Here is a 19,195-nt window from a genome sequence, read left to right as displayed (position 1 = left end):
AGTCGTTTCTGTATGAAGAAACCCAGTAAGTACAAGAGCAGGTGATTTGGATAGATACCTATCCTTTTCTATGTTTCGACACTAAATAAGTAGGAGGGAAAATGTCCCCAGCCCTGAGTGCTATGCTAAGTGAGCTCATCTGTGGTGGGCTCAATTTGCCTCGGGGCTCCATGCTTCCCGTACATGTGACTGGACCCCACGGTCTGACCCTAGGGGTAACGGTACTGAATTCTTTCTCTGCTCAGTAACACCAACTGTGACTGCTCAAGGCAGGAGCACAGTCAATGCAATTGTTGTGTCTGACTAGAAATGCAGTATTTCAGGGCTTCTCAAGTTGCGTATCGCCAAAGGACTCCTGACGAAAGATGATTTCCACATCCATTTCTTCCAGGTCTACCTCAGACACCTTCAGATTCACCTTAACCTTCCATAATCCTACCCCTTCCTGACCTTCACACTAGCCTTTCCCTGTGCTACGTGGTGGTGGGATTCTGTTGTTTGATCATTTAAGTCTTTCACTTAGCATCTTCTCATATACTATATATGTATTGATCACGCTGATTTTTGCCATGAGCCTTCACAATATCCAGAGTCCATCAGGAATATCTGTTGACCGGTTCCAGGTTCCAGTCTGAGCACTTAGAACGAGTTCTCCTTTCAGCTTCTAGGATGATAGAAGCATTTGCTAAAGGGATACATGTGTGCATTCCTGGTAGCTTTATTGGGGGGGGTGGGGTCGGGGTTGGACAGGGAGGGGCATCAAATCCAGGTCTTTCCTCTTCAAAGCCAACACCTTTCCCTCTGGACTATTTTCGAACCATGTTTAGGTTTTTGAAAAGATGCTTCTAAATATCACCTGGGATAAGTTGTGACTCCTTCACTAAGTGTTAAGAAGCACCTAGAACTGATAATCAATCCTCTTGTGTTTCTAACTCATGTTAGTGCCTGAAAGCTATTCTCAGTGAAATAACTGTTTTAGCTCAAAAGAAAGTCTGAAATGTATCATTTAGTCTTAAAAGCACTGTAACACTGTCCTCCCATTGTTCATCGATTTGCTCGAGCAGGCACCAGTAACGTCTCCATTTTTTGAGACTTGTTGTTACTGTGTTTGGCATATCGAATACGTCACGGGGAGCTTGCCAGGCTTTGCCGCACGGGCAAGATACTCTCAGTAGCTTGCCGGGCTCTTAAAAACTATTTTTAATTTAAAAAACATAGATTTTTACTTAGATAAATATGTACATACTAATTTTGGTGCACACTGGCTCATGTTCAGAATCTAAGAAAAATGATGGCTCTAATTGGTAGTAGATTAAAAAAAAAACTTGAACAAGCTAGTCACAGCAGCTGATGAGAGAAACTGAGTGATACAGAGAAACTCCATATTAGCATAAAATGTTCTGCTTAAAACCACAACACCCAATAAGAGAGAGAGAACAAAAGGGAATGCCCCGCCACAGAGGCAGGGTGGGATGGGGGGGATGGGGGTGGGAGGGATACTGGGATCTATAGCGGTGGGAAACGGGCACTGGTGGAGGGATGGGTACTCGATCATTGTATCACTGAAACCCAAGCACAAAAATTTGTAAGTCTACAACTGTACCTCATGGTGTCTCACTAATAAAAAAAAAAAAAAGAAACCAAAGGGGGGAGAATGTTCTGCTTAAATAGCTAATAAAGCAATTAATGTAAAAATTGTTCTTGTTTCTTACACGGTGATCTGTTTTTGATTTTGTTAGAATACCTGTGTATATTTAGAGGCCAGCCGGGTATCCTAGAGGAAAGGGCAGTTCAGATAGAGAAGGGAGCACCAAATAAAGGATGTTTGGAGGATCCTCCCAGGAGGGGAGATGCATGTTGAAAGTAGACTATGGACTGAACATGTTTGCCACTCAATGCCTCTTTTGCAGACCACAACACCCAAAAGGAGAGAGAGAACACAGGGGATTGCCCTGCCACAGAGACAGGGGGGATGGGGGGATGGGGGGATGGGGGTGGGAGGGATATTATCCATGGTGGTGGAAAATGGGCACTGGTGGAGGGATGGGTATCTGATCATTGTATAATTGAAACCAAAGCACAAAAAATTGTAAATTTACAACTGTAAAAAAAAAATAAAATAAAGGGAAAAAAAAAGAATACCTGTGTATTCTTACTCTGCTGGAAGAACCTATTCAAAGTTAAGTCGAAGTTGAATAGACTGAGAAGAAAAAGATCATTTTGTAATTACACAAGTTTTTGAAAATCTTTATCTGTAATCTAAAAGTAGGCCCAGAGAAAATGGGTAAGGTGCTTGCTTTGCATGCAGCCAACACCACTTCAAACCCTGGCCCCACATATGGTCCCCTGAGCACCCCCAGGCAGGACCCCTGAGCACAGAGCCAGGAGAAAGGAAGGTCTCAGCACTGCAGCTTGAGGCCGCAAACAGAAAACAGGAAAGTATTACTATTTCTTTCCTGACATATACAGAAAACAACATTTCTCAATCCAATTTCACTATGAGGAAAATGTCAAAATTTGAAAAACATGCAGTATTTTCTTCCGAGCTGATTTATGTTTCATTCATATGAGACAGGGAAAATACTACTGCTACAGTTGGATTTTCAATCGCCAAGGGAAAGCCACTCACGCCATGTAGCTGAACTACAATAATAATGTAAGATTTGAAGAAATGCCTGGTAGCTTCAAAACTTCTCAAGATGTACGCAGAATGGCACTGCATTTGAGCATTTGACTAGTAAATACTTTTTTTTTAAATGAAATATAAGTATAAAAATTATGTTCGTGCAAGAAAGAAACTTTTTAAAAAAATGTGATCTACCTCTAAATACAGCCCAATTAGAAAATCCATCACTTAAAGTTAACAACCTCCCTTATCACAAGAACTATTGTGTTCTTGGAGTGAGTCAAGTTTGGGCACAAACTGAAAGTAAAAAAATATATATATATTACAGTGAACAAACCGTATTTAAAAATCAATCTTCTGTGGAAGATCAAAAGAAAGGTTTTTAAGAAAAAAAAAAAACTATGCACAGCATGTAGCATTTTGGAAGCCACAATTCCAAATCAAAATGTTGTTTCCGATAGTTACAAAATGTTAAAAGACGGCCTCTTGGTGATATTAAAGCATCTGAATCGTTGATGTAATACAGGGAAACTCCCCCCCTTTTCAACATACCCTCCTCATCAGCACCCTGGCTACACACGGCATCTATTCATCTTCCATCCTACTTTAATAATACAAGTGACAGCTAACAAATGCTTCTCCGGTCTTTCAATAAACTAAGCCTGTGCAGACAGGTAGGTGAGAGAGAGGTTAACTTGGCATCGATTATTTAGACAATCCATCACGTATTTAACAACCTCCCTCATCACAAGAACTATTGTATTGTTTATAGACCCTTGCTGGGACACTGTGAATTTATTTTTAAGTAATTTTTGCCGTGTGCATTAGAAATCACAGCCCATTACAGGATAACATTAGTCTCAGGTCTCCTGACACACACGTTGCAGGGCAGAAGTAGTTTGTTGTACAGACCTTTGGAGCTTATTCCCTGCAGCGGAGTTTTGCAACTTTCTTTTAATCGTTTTCATTAGAATGGACGTCTTCTGGGGACTCCATATTCTATCGTAAGCAAAATGGTATCGCAACATCGCTTTCTAAGGAAACTTTCTAAGGATGCTTGCAGTCCTTCAGATTCTGATGTCCATGTTATCGAAACATGATTCACAATGAGTGACAGATTACAATTATTTTTAATTGACCGTGAGATACAGTTACAAAGCTTTCAGGATTGAGTTTCAGTCATACCATGATCAAATACCCATTGCTCCACCAGTGCACATTCCCCACCAATGAAGTCCCCAGTATCCCTCCCATCACCCCACCCCACCCCCACCCCTGCCTCTATGGCAGACAATTATAATTTTTGGCTAATGCTGAGAGCTTCAGTAGGAAAGCATAAGAATCATTCATAAAAGGGACTAGATGATGACTTATCAAGCTGGAGTGCGGACTTTCCATGGGGGCATCCCAGATAACAACCCAGCACTGCCTGGTTCCCAAGGAGCACCAGAAGACCCCGCACATGGCAGGCAGGACCCCTCCCCCAATCTCCACAGTGTACAAGATTTCTATAAACATTGCTTCTTCCCGATAACACTGCAAATTATAAAGAGATGTATAATAAGAAAGTCATGAAAAATGAAATGTATAAAAATGTCTTTCCAGAGAAAATGTGAGCAAAATTTTATAAATGAAAGAATAAATTATCTCTGTTGAATATGAAAGTTTGAGAGACTTTATAAACATATTGAAAGCATTTTACAAAAAAAAACCCTGTCAATCATGGAACTAAAGTATATAAATTGATGTCTTTTATTCTAAAGAGTTGCAAAATTCATCACATTTATAATGCTGATTTAGTTCAAATTTGTTTCTTTAAAATATTTTCCTCCTGAGAATTGTTCTTCTATAAAAAATGTGCTAATATTTATGAGTATAGCTATGTCCAGTTAGTCACACTATTGATATCTAAAATGCTTATGTTTCAAGAATCAAGTGTATATTAAAATAAATGGAACAAAAAATTCAAAAGAAAAATAGACACTTTGGTGCTTTTTAAAACAACAAATATAAATATTTTGAACATTTTGAGATAGAACTTAAAACTTATTTTTCTAATAGAACAGTTTTATATTAAGCATATTGATATATTCTGCAATACAACACAAAAATCACAACTACATTTATGTCAAGCGATATAATAAGGGCATAGAGTAACATTTTATTATATACCTTTATAAAACAAATTAAAATTACCCACTTGCATTTGTCATAAGTGCTAAAGTAACATCAATAAATCTTTCAAAATATTTAAGAAGAACGAGTTTTCATAACGATGATACAAGATAACAAATATAATTCCTTTTTCTCAGATTTAATTTTATTTTAAAAATTAACTTTTATTTCTTTGGGGGCAACAACTGGTTCTTCTAGGGGCTCTGCACTGAGGCATGACTCTTCAGAGGCTTGGGGACTATATGGGGTGCCAGGTTCAAAACTAGGTCAGCTGCGTTGCATGCTAAATCTTGGAGTTCAATTCCTGTATTATTATTTTTTTTTATATAAAAGGAAGCTTAAAGTCACTAATAGGAAAAACAAAAATTTCTCAGCTGCATCTAGGATAACTTGAATCAAAGTTATTCTAAATTACAGTGTTCTAAGAAGCAATTCTGGATTAAGACATATTTTACAATCATAGGTGGACAGTCCACACTCAACAAAATGCTTTCAATTGAATTACTTTCTGCAGCCTGGTTTGAAGAAGCCAAAGAGCTAACCTGCTTTTATAAATATCCCTGCAAATTTGTGTTTCCTTTTCAGTGCCAGAATGCGAAAACGATATGCTTGGTTGGCCAGTGGGTGACTGCAAACATAATAACTTTATTAAACTGTTAATAAATCAATTAGTACCTTCTTAAAAATAAATTGTCCTAGTATTGTAATTTGTATCTTCCACATGTCTTCAAATTTACTAATTCAAAAAGACTATATTAGAGATGTTGGCTTAAAAAAAAGAGAGAAGATAATAAGACATTGGTATGCGAGGCAGTGTCTGTAATTATCTTTTTCAGTTCCAGAAGTTATTTGGGAATTATTTAAGAGCAAAAGACGAATGGTACACCACTAAATCCTATTAAATCAATGCATGGTCACAGGGGCAGCAGAAGTAAATACATCGTGAAGGTCTGAATACCAATAAAGAAGATAAAAAATGGTTTTATATAGCTACTTACATCATAGCCTAGAACTTCAGTCTGAGTGGATTTATCTACTCTTGAAGCAAAAGCCTTCTGTAAATGCTGGAATTTTTCCTGCAAAATGGAAAAACAAACACAAAAGAAACCCTCATTGATGGTGAGTCATCTGCTTCTGGGCTGGTACTCAAAATACATTTCATTAGCATCAACTCAGGATTCTCTCTGTGCGCATTGCTCCCTGAAGCTCAGCACATCTCAACTCAAATGCAAAGCTTTTAGTTTCAGGTCATCAATACACCACCTTTGCTTCTTTTCCATGACTCCAGGAAGCAGGGAATCGGAGCTACAGATGGACGCTAGGGAGAAAAGATCTGCGGAAATCCAAGAGCAAATGCTCATTCGAAGTATCTCATCAACCCAGAGTAACTAGTAGACAGGATTTTCTGATCTAAATTTTCAGATTCAGGTTTTCAGGATTTTCAGAGCATTTTCTAATTTAAAATCCAAACAATCTGCATAACCAGCTTTTGTTTTTTTTTTACTTATTATTTTAAAATTCTCTCCTCCCCCAATCTTCATTTAGCAACTAGTAGATCCTTATTTTGACATTAACTCAACATGGTCATGATACGTAAGGAGACTGAGAGAGGTATGATGTCTCATACCTCAAGAGCAAATGCACTACTTCTGGCTTGCTAATCTGACGGCATTTCACTAGTTCTTCTATTATTCCCAAGTGAGTCATGGAAGAAGAATCTTCAGCTAATGTGCTGTGTTTGCTCAATGTTGGTCCCAGTTATGAACTTTGAACTTCCAAGGTCTCACTGGATTCTGAGAATGTTACCACCACTACCATTATACTCCTTTCAGTGTGAACAATACAGTTTCAGAAGCTTAAATAATAAACGTTTCCAAAGCCACTGTCTTGACCCTTTTAAAAAAGATTTCCCTCCTTTTTGTTTCCTTCTGAATACTTAATAACACAACACCCTTCTTAATAATAAAGGTTTCAACTTAATTCATTTTTTTTTCCAAGAAGGGCACTGGCCATTCAGGACTTCCAACTACATATACCTTCCACACCTCCTTCTGCGGACAGCCTTCCCTGTAGCCTGTTTTCCCCTCAAATTTCCCTCACTTCTGCAAGTTATTTTAGTCACTTAACAATGTATAACCATCGTTCATTTTGACTTGTTGGAATACAGAAAAGGAACACCTTTCATCTCGAGCTGTGGCAAAACTAATGGGGATGCTTTTCATATCAAAGTGATTGGTCGGAGACGGAGAGAGAGAACATGGGTTAAAGGAGAACACGGGTGCCCCTTTAATCCAGGGCAACCCACGGGCACCACTGGGTATGACAAAAGGTCGGTACAGGGTTAAGGGGGCGGTGTGGCATCATGTCATGCAGAGGCAAAGAGTTGTACCGCTAAAATTCTACAGTAGCATGAAGCAATGATAAAGAAACAGTAAATAAAAATGTGATTCTCAGAATAATGGAATTTTTTTTAACAGTATCTCTGATTTATAGACAAAGCTGCTTGGATGAAATCATGCTTTCAGCTTACACAGCACACTGTAGCACTGTCCTCCCGTTATTCGTCGATTTGCTCGGGCGGGCACCAGTAACATCTCCATAGTGAGACTAGTTGTTACTGTTTTTGGCATATTGAATACGGCACGGGGAGCTTGCCAGGCTCTGCCATGCAGGCGAGTGGGATACTCTCGGTAGCTTGCCAGGGTCTCCGAGAGGGATGGAGGAATCGAACCTGAGTTGGCCACTTGCATGGCCTACCCATTGTGCTATCGCTCCGCCCAATAATAATATTAATAATAATAATAATAATAATAATAAAGATGTTGAAAGATGTTGAATCAAAGGGACTGGGGATATGGCTTAACAGTAGAGGCATGTCAAGGAGACATGGGACCTAGGTTTGCTCCCCAGTATTGCAAAAATTAATATATACACAGCACAGTAAGAGACAATCAGAATGGGAATTTCTTTCTTTTTTTTTTATTCAAAAAAATGGAAGATTGCAAATGGAGCTCAACTGGAGTGAACCCAGATAAGAGGAACTCCTGAGCACTTGCCAGCTTTTCACCCAAACAGCAAAACGTTTTAGAAAATCTCATAATATACTTCGATTTTGTTTTGTTTCATTTGGGGGACACGCAGCAGCGCTTAGGAGTTGCTCCTGGCTCTGCACTCAGGAATTATTCCTGGAGGAGTTCGTGGGACTCTATAGGGTGCTGGGGATGAAATCTGGGTTGGCCACGTGCAAGGCAAATGCCGTAGCCATTGTACTATCTCTCCAGCCCCATATGCTTTGATTTTCAGAGAAGTTCTTGGCTTATATTAAGACTGAGATGAAAGTACAGAGAATTTGTTTTTCCCCCCCACCTTTTTTCATAGCTTGCCCTATTATTAGTATCCTGCATGCTATACTTGTTATAATTAATGAACTAATATTAAAACATTATAAAAATCCATGGGGCTGGAGCGATAGCATAGCAGGCAGGGTGTTTGCCTTGCACACGGCCAACCTGGGTTCGATTCCCAGCATCCCATATGGTCTCCCGAGCACCCCCAGCAGTAATTCCTGAGTGCAGAGCCAGGAGGAACCCCTGTGCATCGCCAGGTGTGACCCAAAAAGAAAAAAAATCCACAGTAGACTTTTGTAGACATGAATTTGTTTTGATAGCAGTGATATTAATTTGAGCAGTTAGTTATGATCTTGAAATACATATTGATGTATAAAAGGTACATAAAATATATCAAGTTAAGATAATCTGACTCGCTTGTGGAATGATGACAAGCCTGTAACCTTCAAAACTGATGACCAGACCCTGGCAGCTGGGGTGGGAAAGCGGAGAAGGACCAGAGATGCTAAATGGAGAAACATGGGAACTTTGGTGTTGGCAGATGCCGTAAATTCCGTCACTAAGGCAGCATTTTTACTCAAACTCTAATGACCTAAAAATTAAAAATTATATGTGTACATTGCACATTGGACAGTCACAGAATCTGCCTCCTTAACAAGCTATCCTGGTAAGAAAGCTACTTCCTAATTTTGCAGCTTCCATGTCAAGAATCAAAAATGTTTTTATTGTGTCTGAACACAAAAGTTAAAACCATTCCCAGGGAGAAATGTGTCATCCTGCATTTTGCATGTGAAACACCTCTAAGTACGTGATGTTGAGGAAACCCTCAAAAGAAAAAAACATGGGAAAAATAAACTAGACGAAGTCTTGCAAAACCAGGACAACTGAGCTTTGAAGTGAAGCCCTGCACTTAACTGACTAGGAGCTTAAGAGAACCGGAAGCTATTTATTCATCTCATAGAATATATGTCTATTTATTTATATTTCTTGGTTAGCAAAACAATTATTAACAACATTTAAAATTCTATTAGTGTATTAATCTACATGATTCATTTTCTGTAGTACATTTATATTTATTATTTGCTAGCGTTCTTTTAAGCAATTATGCACGTCAAACTAAACACAACAAAGCAGGCTGGAATAAAAAAATATTCCATAGATTTAAGATGCATGCCATTTTATCTTAAAGTATAGTTTAATTATACAGTCAAGGAATAAAATCATCTATAGAATGATAAAAAAAAAGATGAATCTTTAAGAAATAAAACATGAGAACAATTTATAGTAGTCATTTTTAGAAAAAACAATAAAGGAAAATGTACTCTTTTAATGCATAAAATTAATAGTGATTGATAAGAGCTGTTGTAGCAGCACTCCAGGAATGCATATGGGAGTTAGGGAAGGTCAGCATTTGTGTTGCTAACTAAAATCTGCAAAGAAAATTTTGACTTGCAGTAGACATGAATTAAGAAATATTTTTTATTGTTGTTTTTTGGCTTTTTTGGTCATACACGTCATTGTTCAGGGTTTACTCCTGGGCATGCACTCTGGAATTACTCCTGGCATTGCCTGGGGGACCATAGGGGATGCTGGGGATCAATCCAGGTTGGTTGTGTGCTAGAAAAGTGCCCTCTCTGCTGTACTATAGCTCTGGCCCAAGAGAAAAAATTTCTTAAGTGTAGTATAATCCTAAATTTAGATCTTAAGTCATGGATTTTGAGGATAAGTTGATTGAAAGAGAAACAATATCGAAAGATTATCACCATCAAAGAGACAAAAGGCTAACATTTAAATTGAAAAGTAATATAATTAACACAAAATCATTCAAGACCTGTACTGAGTGAAGATTAAGGTAGAACTTATGTGGGTCAAAAAAAAATTTAAATGAACTTGTGACTAATCTGTGACAAAATATGATGGCTTCAAAAAAAAGCAAGAGATGGGCAGGAAATTTCTCGGAATTCCCAAATGATCAAGGATGAGCTCACCGATGAAAAGGCATTTTGAAAGACACCACACTGATGATTTCCATCTTTACCAAGGATATGTCATCGAACACAAAAGCAGGGTGGCGATCAGACAAATCAAAACTTCATCACAAAGACCACAAGATTTCTTGTAAATATCAAAAAGGCAGACAAATGAATTAGCATTACTTTAGATGTTAAAGTGGAAACTCATGAAGAACAAGTAAAGTAAAAAGTAAAGTAAAGGCCCTCCCGTTGATCATCGATTTGCTCGAGCGGGCCCAGTAACGTCTCCATTGGAGACTTTGTTGTTACTGTGTCTGGCATATCGAATACTCTCGGTAGCTTGCCGGGCTCTCCGAGAGGGGCGGAGGAATCGAACTCGGGTCAGCCAGGTTGGCTGCGTGCAAGGCAAACGCCCTACCCACTGTGCTATCGCTCCAGCGGGTTCAGAAGAACAAGAAGAGAAAAAAATAGCACACAGAATTCTTACGTACTCATAAGCCAATTTCAATCACAGATATTGGAATAAGAATAATGAGTAGTATTAGCTACCGAGAGTATCTCGCCCGCACGGCAGAGCCGGGCAAGCTCCCCATGATGTATTCGACATGCCAAACACAGTAACAACAAAAGTCTCCAATGGAAACGTTACTGGGCCCGCTTGAGCAAATTGATGAACAACAGGAGGATAGTGACAGTGACAGTGATTAGCTATTCATCCCCATTGCTTTGCTGCTTCTTAGATTAGCCTGGGTTAGAGGTGGCCGGTATGTGTCCAGGGGTAGCTATTTGTGGAGTTAATGCAGCTGAGTGTTGGGTGTTGCTGTTCACACGGGCAGGCATACATGCAGAGCCAGACGGAGTGGCTGGATCTCGGCATTACCAGCTTCTTGCTCTGACAGCTATGGAGTTCAATGTCGGCAACTTGAACATGATCTTTAAAGTCACTGGAGAAGTATCTTGATGGGGAGTTCGGGAGAATGCCCCTCATGACATTTGCCAACACAGAAAACGTTGCATTCAGCATTTTCCAAAGTTGGAATGCTCATGTTCCTATGTAGACATTATTCTGTGAGCCTTCCACTCATAGTTGTTTTTTTTTTTTCCCTAGACTCACAAATATTAGCCTCGGGCTTGCTAATAAACGTTTTCAGCTTTTTTCTCCCTTTTCTTTTATGATGATGCCTCTGGGAAAACATTGTGAAATTATAAAACCGTATGGAGGAAAAAGATAAAGTATTTTGCATCTTTGGGGTTTTGGGCTACATCTGCCGGTATTCGGGGCTTACTCCTGGCTCTGTGCTCAGGGATCACTTCTGGTGAGCCTTGGGGACTATCTTGTTGCTAGGGACAGATCACATGCAGGGTCTTACCTGCTGGGCTGTCGGGTTCTGATAAAGTGTCTCAAAATGTAAAAGTTACATATTTTTACACTTTCAAAAACACAAACAGAGAAGAAATGCGAGAAAATTAGTAAATCATCTGGATCAGTAATACCGCAATAAGTGGCAAATGTGTTCTGGAGATGTGATGTATCCAAATTGAGATGTGCTATAAAGGTAAATGCAAAATGGTCACGGTCCTCCCGTGATTCATCAATTTGCTTGAGCCGGCCCAGTAACATCTCCATCGTGAGACTTGTTGTTACTGTGTTTGGCATATCGAATACGTCACGGGGAGCTTGAGAGACTTTGCCGTGCGGGCGAGATACTCTCGGTAGCTTGCCGGGCTCTCCAAGAGGGGCGGAGGAATTGAACCCAGCTCGGCCAGGCCGGATGCATGCAAGGCAAACGCCCTACTGCTGTGCTATCGCTCCAGTGTATTTTCAAGACTTAAGTATAAGAAAGTCTCATTAATAAAATAACTCAATCTATGTCCATTGCATCTTAAGTGATAGTATTTTGGATTTAAGATACATTTGATGCTGGGGGAAAAGGCAGCTCAGATAAAGATGGGAACACCAAGTAAAGGGTATTTGGAGGACCAGTTTGGGTTGGGAGATGCAAGCCAAATGTAGACTATAGATCCAACATGGTGGCCACTCAGTGCCTCTAGTGCAAGCTACAACACCCAAAAGGAAAGAGAGAACAAAAGGGAATGCCCTGCCTCATAGGTGGGGTGGGGTGGTGGTGGGAGGTGTGGGGTGAGGTTGGTGGGAGGGATACTGGGTTCACTGGTGTTAGAGAATGGACACTGGTAGAGGGATGGGCACTTGATCTTTGTATGACTGAAACACAAGCACAAAAGTTCTGTAAGTCTGTAACTGTACCCCATGGTGATTCACTAATAAACAAATTTTTAAAAAACTTATTTGAAATATACAGATACATAAACGATGACTGATGTTGCTTGTTTAAGACTTCCATCCAACACTGTTAGTCTACATCATCAAACTTACATTATGAGTTTAGTCATAGTTTAATAATAACAGGGGTAGGGGCATCACAAATAGTACTCAAGCCTTCTGGGTCCAACCGGCTATTGGTTCATTGGTGCTTTGGCCAGAACCACAAGGCCATCGTGATGGTGTTTGGAGGATTCCAGGGCTCAGCGTGCAGTGCTCCTGGGGCGGGTCCTGTTGGGAGTTAACTGAGGTCAAGCACTCTAACTTACTCTGTACTAACTTCCAGTCCCCAGACTCAACATTTTCTTCAAAACTCAGAGTCCCTGCTACTCCTGGCCTTTATCTGTGGAGCTAACTTAACTCAGAGCACTCACACTTCCAGAATGCGATTCACACCATTTGTCACACCTGTACCTTTTGCTGCGGACACAGTTTTTCCACCTCTGAGGAACTCTGACTCTGCTGTTTTCGCTCTCTGTACTTCTCCTCATGCTAAGGATTACTCCTGCGGGCCCTCTCAGATTTCAAGCACTCCCAGAGCCTCCTCTTCTCTTTTTTTACTATGGAAAGTTTCATTTCCATGGAAAGTTTTTTTTTTCTTCTTCCTTTTACTTAGCTGTTGGCCCATATTTGGCTCATCTTTACATTAGCATCTAAATTCCCTCCAGCCAGGATCAAATCTGGGTAGAATCATACTGACTTCTCATCAACTAAATAGCTTCCTGGCCCGCAGTCGTTCTTTGTATTAAATAAATGAAGAAGTTGGGGAATGAGTGATAATCTACGATGTTTGAGGGAATTCAATCGGCAAGAACTTAGCATCCGGAAGACTCAGTTGCTAGAGGGGAGTTAATACTGGTGCCAGGCCAATTCCAGCAAAATTTCTGACTTGCAGAGTAGATGCATTTAAGAGGGGCAGATTGAAACGAATATATAACCTGAGAGAATAATATGTAGGTAAGTTTTGGTGGTTCAAGTGCCTTAAGAGAAAAGGGGGGAGGAAATAACAGAGTAAAGTCTGGCTATTAAAGAACAAGAAAAAATCAAATGTCCTGGGGCTGGAGCAATAGCACAGCAGGGAGGGCGTTTGCCTTGCACGCGGCCGACCGGGGTTCGAATCCCAGCATCCCATAAGGTCCCCTGAGCACCGCCAGGGGTAATTCCTGAGCGCAGAGCCAGGAGTAACCCCTGTGCATTGCCGGGTGTGACTCAAAAAAGCAAAAAAAAAAAAAAACAAAAACAAAAACAAAAACCCTAATAATCAAATGTCCTGAAGATTTGACGTGTGTGATATGTTCAAGTGCTATACATTTGTTTTCATGAATTCCTTAGGATTTTTTTTTCCAAGAAGAGCTTATGTAGTTCCTTGTCATGCTTTTCTGAATTTTATACTCTGAGAAATTAATGAAGTGATTCCTACAATTAAGGCAATTAGGGATAAAACAACGAATGCATTAAAAGTATCTTCTACAGGAAATAGGCCTGAGGAGAATTTTTTTTTTGATATATTAGTTCCCAAACATTTTCTCATTAACAGTATCCAGATCTGTGACACAACATTTTTGTGAGGGAATCTTACATTTCATTGGCCCATATTTGCAAGAAAGGGTTTCCATTCAGTTCACTTCTTTTTTTTTTCCCCCCTACTTCTCACTCCATCTATAAACTGGTATGTGACCTTGGAATTGGTGAACGTGCTTTGCTTTTTTACTGGCATAGCATGTCAGAAGATGAAATCTCAGCTTAGCGAGGCAAAGCTTGCAGACTGCTGCACAGTGGAGAGAGCTGCCCTGTCTTCTCGGGTCAGCATCGGAAGGGGTCACTGGAGCTCAGAGAAGAATGGACTGGAAGCCCACGTGGCCACATGCCAATTTGGGTTTGGACGGTGTTACAGTTTCATCTCTATGAATCTTCCATTTGTGCAATTAGAACAATTTGGAAGGGCAAAGAAGGATTTTTGTTATTGGCCCCTTTAAACTTCAACACAATAACACTCAACACATTTGTGAAATTGGAGCTTTAATATAGATAGGGGGAAATTCTAGGTAGAGTTGAGCAAAGAAATAAATTGAGAACCTTAATTCAACCTCAAATCACTGTCACTGTCACTGTCCTCCTGTTGTTCATCGATTTGCTCCAGCAGGCCCAGTAACGTCTCCATTGGAGACTTTGTTGTTACTGTGTTTGGCATATCGAATACGTCACGGGGAGCTTGCCAGGCTCTGCTGTGTGGGTGAGATACTCTCAGTAGCTTGCTGGGCTCTCCGAGAGGGGCAGAGGAATCGAACTCCGGTTGGCCATGTTGGCCCCTTGCAAGGCAAATGCCCTACTGCTGTGCTATCGCTCCAGCCTTCAACCTTAAATACTATATATAAAATAATTTTGCTCTCCCCTAACTAACGTATCTATTATCTATCTATCTATCTATCTATCTATCTATCTATCTATCTATCTAGTCCATAAAGTATTGGAATAGAGAGCATTGGCACCAGTCTAGGTGGCTGACACTCTTTATCAGCGATAGGCTGACGGTGGCTTCCAGAAGCACAGAGTAAGGTGACAAGAGAAAGAAGATCACCGAGACTTGTAGAGTCAGCTAAATATTACAGGTAGGAAGCCAGCTAGAAAACAACAGATACCCATGTTACCGGCAAACTCAAGAACTTCTGCATGCATGGAAAGCTGACTGGGGTTCTGGGAGCCAGGGGCCTCCGAGAGGGGGCAGGTAAGGACCACCTAAGGCAGCACAAGGTGGATCACATTTCCTCAGCACACTCTTGGGCAAAAGTGAAAACTCAAGTTTTACCTATTTATCTCCAGATGTCTTTACCTCTCTCCGTATCTATATCAAAAGAACAGAATCACAGAAGAAAAATGCGAAGGGGTTATATGTGACTATAGAAATTACTGAGTTGTTTTGGAAGTTGACTTATTCATCACTGAAACAGAACGGGAGGGCAAAGGCATTTAGAGCAAGACTTAATTGATTCCAGCAAATATTTAGTGAGTACCTATAAATTATCAATCCCTTCATTGGTAATTACTACGTATTACTATTCATTCATCAGTAATTACTTCAATTACATTTAACTATCACTATTAACCGTTACTACAGCTGTAACTCTCAGGTATTGCTATTCCTGCATCAGCAATTAAGTTTACCTGGGCTGAAATTACCTCCATGTAATTTGAAATATAATGCACTTTAGTTCAATATATGTTGTGCCACTTTATATAGTTTATATTAATGACTAAAACTCTTTCTTTGCCATTTTTAGCTAATTGCTCATTCCATGCTGTTTTCCAACTCCTGAGTATGAAACAGTTCAAATTTACATATATTTGGTAGCTATTTCGAAAGGCCTGACACTAGTAATTTATCTTTTTTCACTTCTCCTCATACCATTTTCAATGTTTATTATTAATATTTTGCTGTTAGAGAAAATTGTATTTTTCTAAATGATGCTATCATTCTTTTTCTTTTAGTTTTTGGGGCTCTGTGCCCACGGGTTACTTCTGAATGCAGAAGTGTCCTGCATCGCAGAGATCTGACACAGCCTCCTGCATGCAAAGACAATAAACCCTCTCAGCCTGTCTCCCTTCTTTCTCTGTGTTTATTCTAAGCATAGGAACTTCATTCCGGATTGGGTACGTTTATAGAGGATCTATAAAAAAGTAGCATAACTAGTGTCATAAAAAAGTAAATCCAGTTGATAATTTTCTGAGTTAAAAAATAAAGGTAAAGGTAAAGGCCCTCCTGTTGATCATCGATTTGCTCGAGCGGGCCCAGTAACGTCTCCATTGGAGACTTTGTTGTTACTGTGTCTGGCATATCGAATACTCTCGGTAGCTTGCCGGCCTCTCCGAGAGGGGCGGAGGAATCGAACTCGGGTCGGCCATGTTGGCCGCTTGTAAGGCGAACACCCTACCACTGTGCTAGTTAAAAAATAATAATAAAAAATTTTCAGTCTAACAAAGACTGAACACTCTCCCAGACATGCCAATTTGTAGTTGTCATGTACTATTGTACCTTGCTCATACTACATTATTTTATTTCTTTATTTTTACTTTGGTTTTGGAGCTACCACTTGAATATTCAAGATCTGATGTTACTCCTGGCTCTGCCCTCAAAGATCACTCCTGGCAGTGCTCCGGCACCATATGGGATGCTGGGGATCCAACCTGGGTTTGCCACATGCAAAGTAAGCACCCTACCCACTGGCCAATCGCTCCAGACCCCCACTGCAATACTTTAAGTCTACTTTTAAGCTACACTGAACCTACTTTTCTACAGAATTTCTGCTTCCAACAGAATGCCATAAACTCGTACTGATGTTTTCACAAAATCAAGTATAAGCGTTGAACAAGCCTACGGCAAAGGGAAAGAATACCCTTTCTGTCCCTTGGCAGAGAGCGTTCCACTTGCAAAACAGGATAGTTATGTAGTCATTAAAATAAAGTCATTTATTTATTTAAAATGTGGTGATTAGGCTATAAAATGATAAAACACTATAGGAAGCTAACAAAAAGGGTATGAAAAGTGACAGAGTTCAGCTGTTTTCAGAGGATGCATTTGGGGTGAGAGTGCAGAAGTCTGCTTATTTTGTTTTATATTTGTATGCCATCAACTCATTTAAAATGCATATAAACAATTTTTTTTCACAAAGACTTATTAGCTGCTGTTTGACATCCTCACACTTCAGCTGAGTGTCTTTTCAAAGGAATCTTTCTAAGGTTGGAGTTCAGAACACCTGCTTTTATTTACTGTAAACAGAGATTTAAACAGAGACACTCAACTCCACAAACATCATAGAGTGGATACACTTAAGATCATAAAACGCCAACGCACGCATGGGGACAATTTCACCAAGGAAAAGCAAACCACGGAGAAAAGGCAAACCACTGAATAGAAAACAGCTGCCTCAAAAATGTGCATGGAAAACGGACACCAACGGACACCACACGTAGGCGCACACGTGCGCGCGCTCACACACACACATAAGTTCACATGCTCCGTTCTTATCTCTTCCTTCCCCCTCTACTACATTCCTTAAGAATTTAGGGTGATATTCCAACACCCATCCCTCCACCAGTGTACCCTTCCCACCACTGGAGTCCCCAGGTTCCCTCCCATCACCTCCACCCCCAGTCCGCGACTAAAATCCAACCATGAATGGCTTTATAATGCTCTAAAAATAGCACTGTATCTCTGTCCTCCCGTTGTTCATCGATTTGCTCGAGTGGGCACCAGTAATGTCTCTACTGTGAGACTTGTTGTTACTGTGTTTGGCATATTGAATACGTCACGGGTAGCTTGCCAGGCTTTGCTGTGCAGGCGGGATATTCTTGGTTAGCTTGCCGGGCTCTCCGAGAGGGGTGGAGGAATCGAACCTAGGTCAGTCGCGTGCAAGGCAAATGCGTTTGCATTTGCAAAATAAATAAAGTAAAAAAAATAAATAACTAAATAAGTAAAAAAAAAAATAACCCTCCTACCCCCCCTCAAAAAATAAAATAAAACTGCAGTGAAAGCTCCTCCAGGCCCACTCTCTCCTCACCTACCCTGCAATTCTCCCCGTCACTGGCAAGGCCCGTGGTCTGCTCTTCCCAACTCTGCTTTCCTCAACAGACACTACTTCCACTACCCAGCTGTCGCCACACTCCAGGACGCTTTCCGGACCCGCGCGGCCGCTTGCGGCCACGCGACACATCATAGGACACTAAATACCCATCTTCTGGAATTGTCGTACCATATTTGATAGGGTTCAAATATGGTAACACCTACAAGGGTGATTAGAGGTCACCCCAAAAGCCTCTATACCTCTCGGAAAGACTGGCAAGATACCAAGAGTATTTCCCCCGCACGGAAGAGCCTGGCAAGCTATCCGCTGTGTATTCGATATGCCAAAACCAGTAACTACAACTGGTCTCATTCACCTGACCCTGAAGGCTTCACCGACATGGCAGCACTGAGAAGGATGAGAAAGGAGAGGCCGACAAAATCTCAAGGCCGACCTAGGCTGCCACAACGAAGGAAGACAAAAATGATCGTCTGTACTTTCAATGCACGTACGCTAGCATCAGATGCATCCATCGAGGACCTGATGGTACAAGCGCGAATGATCAAGTAAGACATCATTGGTCTGACCGAGACAAGAAGGCACGAATCTCACCATGCCGTTTTCGACACTGGAGAAGAATTGTTCCTCGGAACATGCGATAAAAGAGGTGTTGGAGGCGTCAGTGTCCTTGTCAACACAAACTTGGCCAAGAGCATTGATTCATTTGAATGCCTAACAACCCGAATCGGACGTTTACATTTGAATAGATGTGGCTCACTGCCTGCAGTTTCTATCTCCGTTGTCTATGCACCAACATCTCATTATGATGAAAGAGAAATCGAGAAGTTCTACATGGAGCTAGAGAAGTTCTATAAAGAAGACCACACCTTCTACAAGATCATTGTGGGTGATTTTAATGCCAAGATAGGACCGAGAAGATCAGCTGAAGAACTTCACATCGGGACCCATGGCCTAGAATGGAACGAACAGGGTGAGAGACTGTCTGAGTTCATCATGTCGACCAAGACCATTCATGTTAACTCACAGTTCCAGAAGGCAGAATCTAAACGATGGACATGGGAGTCTCCCGGTGGACGATTCCACAACGAAATAGACCACATCATATTCAATCGACGGTTTTGCCTGACTGATGTCGCTGTTGTCCCAAAATTTCG

At 40.6% G+C, this 19,195-nt stretch overlaps 1 protein-coding gene across 1 annotated transcript in view; it reads right to left on the bottom strand.

The window, feature by feature from the left end:
* The window catches only part of CCSER1 (coiled-coil serine rich protein 1), an 896,462-nt gene that overhangs the window by 476,749 nt on the left and 400,518 nt on the right, over positions 1–19,195 (bottom strand). Inside the window, exon 9 of the mRNA XM_056106638.1 lies at positions 5,800–5,877. Coding sequence (XP_055962613.1) covers positions 5,800–5,877 — 78 coding nt within the window. The remainder of the gene's footprint in view (positions 1–5,799; positions 5,878–19,195) is intronic.

Source organism: Sorex fumeus, unplaced genomic scaffold, assembly GCF_029834395.1.
Source record: "Sorex fumeus unplaced genomic scaffold, SorFum_2.1 ptg000136l, whole genome shotgun sequence".
Taxonomy (NCBI): Eukaryota; Metazoa; Chordata; class Mammalia; order Eulipotyphla; family Soricidae; genus Sorex; species Sorex fumeus.
Note: the sequence above shows the minus strand (reverse complement) of the source record. Positions and strands in the feature narration are given on the sequence as shown.